Here is a 7,087-nt window from a genome sequence, read left to right as displayed (position 1 = left end):
TTCAAGATAATTCTTTTAATTTTCGAAAACAGTTTAATATCAGCAATTTAAAAATCTGAAAAAAACTGTTGTTTAAAAACTGCGCGCCCAATGGCAAAGCAAAGTCTTCGAAACTTTGATATCATTAATAGGAATTATTGTTCAGCATTCTGAACTGTTAGGTATAAAAAAATCACTATATACCAAAGTTATAAATAATATATACATATATGTGTATATATATATATATATATATATATATATATATATATATATATATATATATATATATATATATATATATATATATATATATATATATATATATATAGCATGACCATACTTAAACAAAAAAAGATATAAACAGCTCTATTACTCATTTATAAATAGCTATATAAATTACGTAAATATTGCATGGGTTAGTACCGAAAAAAGTAAACTACAACATCTATACTGCCGTCAGAAACACGCGATTCGCGTTATTAATTATGAGGATTGCTCTTCATATTCAAAACCATTCTTTGATGAAATGAAAATACTTGATTTCTACAAACTTAAAGTCTTTAATGCTTTATGTTTTACTTTGATGTAGAAAAGCAATTTATCCCTACCTGTTTTTAACGATTTCTTACTCTGACACTTTCTAATAAATACTCACTAAGAAATAAAGATTTGCTAAATTAACAATTTTGTAAAACAAAATTTAATAAATTTTGTACTAATTATCGCGTACCATACTTTTGAGAAAAAAAAGTTTTTTAAAATAAATTAAAAGATTTTATTCTAGCTATGGATGAGATTTTAAGTTACTATTAATTTGAAATAAAACTTGATTAATGAGATTTATAATAGTATTTATATTAATAGATTTGTTTTCTTTGATTTATAACATATGTATAAAATTTATTATTATGGATTTTTATTACAGATTTATTATTATGGATTAATATTATAGATTTAACATTACAGATTTGTGATGATTATTATAAACAGATTCGTGTTTATTATTATAGGTTTATTAACCCAGATTTATTATTATAGCCATTCTTTAGATTAATATTTTCAGTTTTTTTAAAGTATGATTTATTGTTTTATAGTATGAGTTATTTTACTATTTTGTTTTTTAAGTTGTAAAGGTTCAGATGATAAGATTATTGTGATCTTCTTTCAGAAGCGTTGTTTGTTTGTTCTTGTAAAAGATAGTATTTATTTTACGACTAATGTAAAAAGAGCATGTATGGACAGATACAGTAAATTAATGAGACTTTCCGAATGACGAGTGAAGCAAAAATGAGTTTTAGTTGAGCGGCGACCATGATAGTATTTGTAGAAAAGAGAAAGGGATGAAAATGAGACCGAGGCTCGATGCATTTTTGGACATAGTCAAGAAGAGAAAGAGCATCATTAAAAGAACCAGCCCAAATATGACAATAGTCTTCCATAGAGGGGCGAATAAGAGATTCGTAGTGGTAGAGAATAGAACCAGGAGTAAGCTAATAGCAAGCACAATAAAGAGAAGCAACCTTCACAAATGCTAACTTTGTAATCGATTGCAATTATGATTTCCATGAAGGATAGTTGTAAATGATAAACCAAGATGATGTAAAGAAGAGGTCTCAATAAGAGCGTCGGAATTCATTAATATAGAAATGACGAAAATATTATGATAGTTGTTTGCAGTAAACAACTGAGTTTTGTAGGAGTTAGAATTTACAAGCCACTGCAAGTCCCAATATGTTACACAAGTAAGATCAGATGACTGTTCTAAACGACCGAAAAGGGAAGACTTTTTGTTCAGACATGAGTATAAAGTTAGCAAAAGGAGCCATTTTGGCTCCTTTCGCTAACTTTAGATATATCAAGAGCGATAGTCTGTGTATCCATCTAATGCACGATGGAATCTTTTAGTTATAGCAGTTAGCCGTAGAACGAGATAGAAAACCATTTATAATTATAAAATTATTTGAGTTGCCAAAAAATGTAAATTACTACAGTGTAAAAAAAAAACGTTAACTACAGAGACTCAACTTAAAAACGTAACGACTAAAAATGTTTTTTAGTTTTTTTTAAAAAGATTCTTCAAAAAATTACCCTTATAAATTAACATTCTTATAGATTATTCTTATTAGATTAATGAGATACGACTATCAATTAGGTTGGAAATCGGTTTGCATTAAAATAATTACCGAAAAGTTGCCGAAATACATTTATATGCTATAGCAAATGTCACGCGACTTTCAATACATTAAAAGCATTGATGTTTAAATATTAAAAGACATTAATCAGACAGGCAATAAAAAAACGCGGGGATTTCATTAAAAACATGGGCATGGACCAAACATCGAATATTATATATAGCCTAAACAAATATAGAATATGAAAATTTACATTAATAATAATATATCATTTAAATATAACGAGCCAGACAAACACACAATAGAATTATATTTACTAAAATCTGCCGCATTTACATTAGTTAAAAATAGACAATGTGATCATTTTAGTAAAAATAAAAAAACATTAAAATAAATTAGTTACTTAATAAGCATCGGTGGCAACCTTTAAATAGCAAACAGTATTCAGATTTTTGGCCGCTTAAGTGCATTTCTGCGCACAAATTGTAACTTTAAACAAAATAACCAGACATAAATACTACATTGTTTAAAAAAAAAATGCGGCAGAGCAGCACGTTGCCAGCTACTTTAGAGTAGGAATATGAAAAGAGGTTTAAAAACCAGACAAACTTTCTGTAAAAAAAAAATGTTATTGACGAATGTTAGCAATTTAGATAAAACACGTCATAATTTATATATCACTAGCTACAAAATATTAAGAGACTGAATACTGTTACGCAATGTTTCAAAAATAATCCATAAAAGGACCACTCAACTATTTTTATGTCGGTTGAAAATTTAAGACTTACAACTTTAAATAATCTGTTTACAAAAGTAAAATAAATAAACTCTAAAAATTTCATTTTCATATATTTTTGCAAAAATTTTTCAAAGTAACTGAACAAAATTTTATACGAGCAACAGGCAGTTGGTAACAATATTGAGACAGCAAAATAACTATATATTTTTATATATACAAAAAGATGATTAGTTACTTAACATCAATTCTACAAAAAGTAAATAAATGCCGTTTACGAATTACGCTAAACAAATACATATCCTTTACTAATGAGAAAATAATTAAATGACATACGCTGGACATCAAATCGACTTTGATAATGGATTTGAAGGCAATTCTAACGAAACAGGTTTAACGTCATTAACTTTCAACTTTGGAGTTTCCTCGTCAGAAGAAGTTATACTTGTCAAAGATGAAGACGAAGTTGATGTTGAGCTAGAATCACATCTTGCGATGTTTTCACCTTAATTACAATTAACGCAATTTAATAAACCAATTTGATTTTTAATTCCACAGTTTTGTCTCATGGTAAATCGCTTTCATGAAAATAAAAAATATTTTCCAAAACAAATTGACAATTTTTTTATAAATATTTTTAATAACGCGAATTTTTGATTTTACACGAATGTGCGATTTAGAATGAGTAAAAAAATGATTGCGCAATGAATTTCGGGTAAAAAAAAAAAAATACCTTAAACTCATGCGTCTATTGAAGAAAGTTAAGAAAATTATACTGTTTACTGCATCAAATAATATTTTTTTTACCTATAACATGTTCGTATTTATACTTCGAAATATCGACATTTCTAGTAAACCATGGGTATTTTATAACATCTTTGAGCTTGGCACGAAATTTGACATCGCGATTAAGCATCCAACAAATAATAAACATTAACTCTAGTATTAATGAATTGATGTTAAAACTTTAAATATTACTTATATAACAACTTCATTTTTAACTCTATGTCTTACCGTTTGAAACTTTACACGGCGGATAAAGTTCGGCATTAATAGTTTCTTCAATTTCAAAAAACGGATGTTCACCAAATACTAAAGTATATAGAGTTACACCTAACGACCACATTTCAAGTTCAAATCCTTCGTAGCTAAATAGTAGAAAAAAACAAAAAAAAAACAGTAATAATTTTACTTTTTTTTGCTTAGAAAAATAATTTCTTGTTGCTGTTGTTATCACGTAAAACACTGCTGATGCAAAACCTTTATTTCTCTAACAATAAACAACAATATACATATTGAAAGAGATGATTTACGCGCAAATTTTGCAGCTTCACTTAAATTACCAGACTTATTCTCGTCTGTATCCAAAACATTGTGAACATTTGACCAAGATATTTAAACTGTAAAGTTATATTATTCATATAAAAGTTTATATAATTTGTGAGTATATGACGAAGTTTTGTAAACACTAGAACCGTAAGAATTCATTGATGAATATAAATCATAAAGCTGAAACACAAACTTTCTATTATTTTGAAATTTCTTACAGGTTTTACAGTTTTGTTAAATGTGTCATATCAAAGAATATAGGTTTAACCATGAATCCAATTTAGTAACGAGATTTTTAAAAAGAAAATTTTTTTATGTTTCCCTATTTAAAATTTTTTCATTATATTTACAACGTGTTATTAAACTATTTGAAAAATAAATGTTGAAAGTTTTGATTAGAAAAACTTGTGGTTTCTTTATTGCACGGATGTAGCAAAACATGAAAAATACAATAATGGCTGTTAAGTACAGTACAAAATAACTTGTGCACTATTACAGCAGATTTATTTATTTTTACATTTATAGCTGTTTCTGTTTCATTTTTGGGTAAAATAATGCAATCTAGTTTTGAATCGCTTCTGAAAACCATATTCAAGTTTTCTGGTGTTGCTCCATAAGATTTGTGACTTACAATCAATAACTTCAATAAAGTGCTTAAAAAGTACCTCACATAACACTATTTTTCATGGAACAACAAATACTTATATCACTTTTTATGAATTTACATAAGCAATTTAAAGATCTTTTAATTGCTATCTCTAATATTTTGAAATACTTTCTATGGTCTATTATTATGAAGAAGTTTTACAAGTACTATTACATATTATATTCAAAACAAAAGATTGAAATCAACGCGTTTTTCAACAATGATTCACAACAATGAATGGCAATGAGGAGTAAATTAGTTATCTAACTAATTTTCATTACTTTTCATTCACAAAAAGATAACACACTGTTGAAGTACTTCTCCTTCTCTCCTTCTTTCCTTTACAAAAAGATAACACACTGTTGAAGTTCTTCTCCTTCTCTCCTTCACAAAAAGATAACACACTTTTGAAATACTTCTCCTTCTCTCCTTCTTTCCTTCACAAAAAGATAAGACACTGTTGAAGTTCTTCTCCTTCTCTCCTTCTTTCCTTCACAAAAAGATAACACACTGTTGAAGTACTTCTCCTTCTCTCCTTCTTTCCTTTACAAAAAGATAACACACTGTTGAAGTTCTTCTCCTTCTCTCCTTCTTTCCTTCACAAAAAGATAACACACTGTTGAAGTTCTTCTCCTTCTCTCCTTCTTTCCTTCACAAAAAGATAACACACTGTTGAAGTTCTTCTCCTTCTTTCCTTCACAAAAAGATAACACACTGTTGAAGTTCTTCTCCTTCTCTCCTTCTTTCCTTCACAAAAAGATAACACACTGTTGAAGTTCTTCTCCTTCTCTCCTTCACAAAAAGATAACACACTGTTGAAGTTCTTCTCCTTCCCTCCTTCTTTCCTTCACAAAAAAATAATACACTGTTGAAGTTCTTCTTCTTCTCTCCTTCTTTCCTTCACAAAAAGATAAAACACTGTTGAAGTTCTTCTCCTTCTCTCCTTCTTTCCTTCACAAAAAGATAACACACTGTTAAAATCTATAATAGAAACATGCAATCTTCATAAAAATGTAAAAGTTTAAAAACATATGAACATAGTATATGACATTTATACCTAAGAAAGGCTGAAAATTAGCTAAAAACAAAAAAGTAGACCCTTTTAAAATTTTTTTTATGTAATTTTGTTTTTTAAACATTTTTCATTTAAAATATATATACGAAATATTTTTTATAAATTAAATACATTTGGCTTAAATTGTAAAGTAGTTGTTTAAATTTAATTAGAAAATTTACTAAACACTTTTCATAATAAACTGCGTAATAAGTAATAATAAAACAATGATAAGAATTATTTAATAATAAAGTATAATATAAAATATAAAAAAAATATGAAAATAATATAAATAAAAATAAATAACATAAAAAATATAAAAATAATATAAAAAAAAATAATAAAGTATAATAAAAACAAGTAGTAGTAAAACAATGGAAAAACAAACAATGGAAAGGAACTTGGAGAAAAAGAGCAAAAAACTCCTGAGAAACTTTTGTTCAGATATCACAAGAAAATAAGTTTTTTTGTTTAGAAAAAAGATTTTTTCCTTATCCAAAACTTATTAAATTTAAATATACACTTGCAGACAATAAATAAGTGTATGCATATATACCTGACAAATGTATACATATAGCAGACAAGCAGACAAATGTGTATGCATATACATAAATACCTGTTTCCAAGTAAAACCTCTGGTGAACAGTATTCAACAGTACCGCAAAAGGTGTTAAACATCTTTCCACGTTCTATATATGCGGCAGAACCAAAGTCAATAAGTTGTAGTTGAAAAGATCGATCAACAATAATGTTCTCATCCTAAAACCAGAGTTTAATTAAAGCACTCATTCAATTTGAAATATTATGCAATCATTTTAACTTGCAAAAAATTACTTAAATGCACACAAAATAATTTGAACTCAATAAAAATTATTTAAACGCACACTTATAAATCACACAAAGTTTTTTAAATTTGAAAAAAAAATTGTTTAAATTTTAATGAGTTTTTGCTGAAGTTTTTTCAAAACAATAAAAAACTAAAAAGCCATTCTGGAAAAAAAGAATTTAACAAAAATACTAACTTTAATATCTCTGTGAAGAATATTTTGAGAATGCAGGTACTCTACAGCCAGCAAAACCTACAAAAAAATTATCAAGACAGACAGCTGTAGAACTTGGAAAATCATTTTTTTTTAAACATGGGCGGATTTTGAACTTTTAGTTACTGAAAAAGTAAACAATAGCCAATTGAAATCATATGAGGTGGG

General features: G+C 27.1%; 1 protein-coding gene across 1 annotated transcript in view; it reads right to left on the bottom strand.

The window, feature by feature from the left end:
* Window positions 1-2,955: 2,955 nt before the first annotated feature.
* Window positions 2,956-7,087, bottom strand: part of LOC100201502 (PAS domain-containing serine/threonine-protein kinase) — a 75,499-nt gene continuing 71,367 nt past the window's right edge. The window contains exons 13-17 of the mRNA XM_065796320.1: window positions 6,902-6,958; window positions 6,496-6,638; window positions 3,865-3,998; window positions 3,658-3,789; window positions 2,956-3,355 (exon numbers count right to left, since the gene is read on the bottom strand). Of these exons, the coding sequence (XP_065652392.1) occupies window positions 3,195-3,355; window positions 3,658-3,789; window positions 3,865-3,998; window positions 6,496-6,638; window positions 6,902-6,958 (627 nt within the window). The 3' untranslated portion in view covers window positions 2,956-3,194. The remainder of the gene's footprint in view (window positions 3,356-3,657; window positions 3,790-3,864; window positions 3,999-6,495; window positions 6,639-6,901; window positions 6,959-7,087) is intronic.

This window comes from Hydra vulgaris, chromosome 04 (assembly GCF_038396675.1).
Source record: "Hydra vulgaris chromosome 04, alternate assembly HydraT2T_AEP".
Taxonomy (NCBI): Eukaryota; Metazoa; Cnidaria; class Hydrozoa; order Anthoathecata; family Hydridae; genus Hydra; species Hydra vulgaris.
Note: the sequence above shows the minus strand (reverse complement) of the source record. Positions and strands in the feature narration are given on the sequence as shown.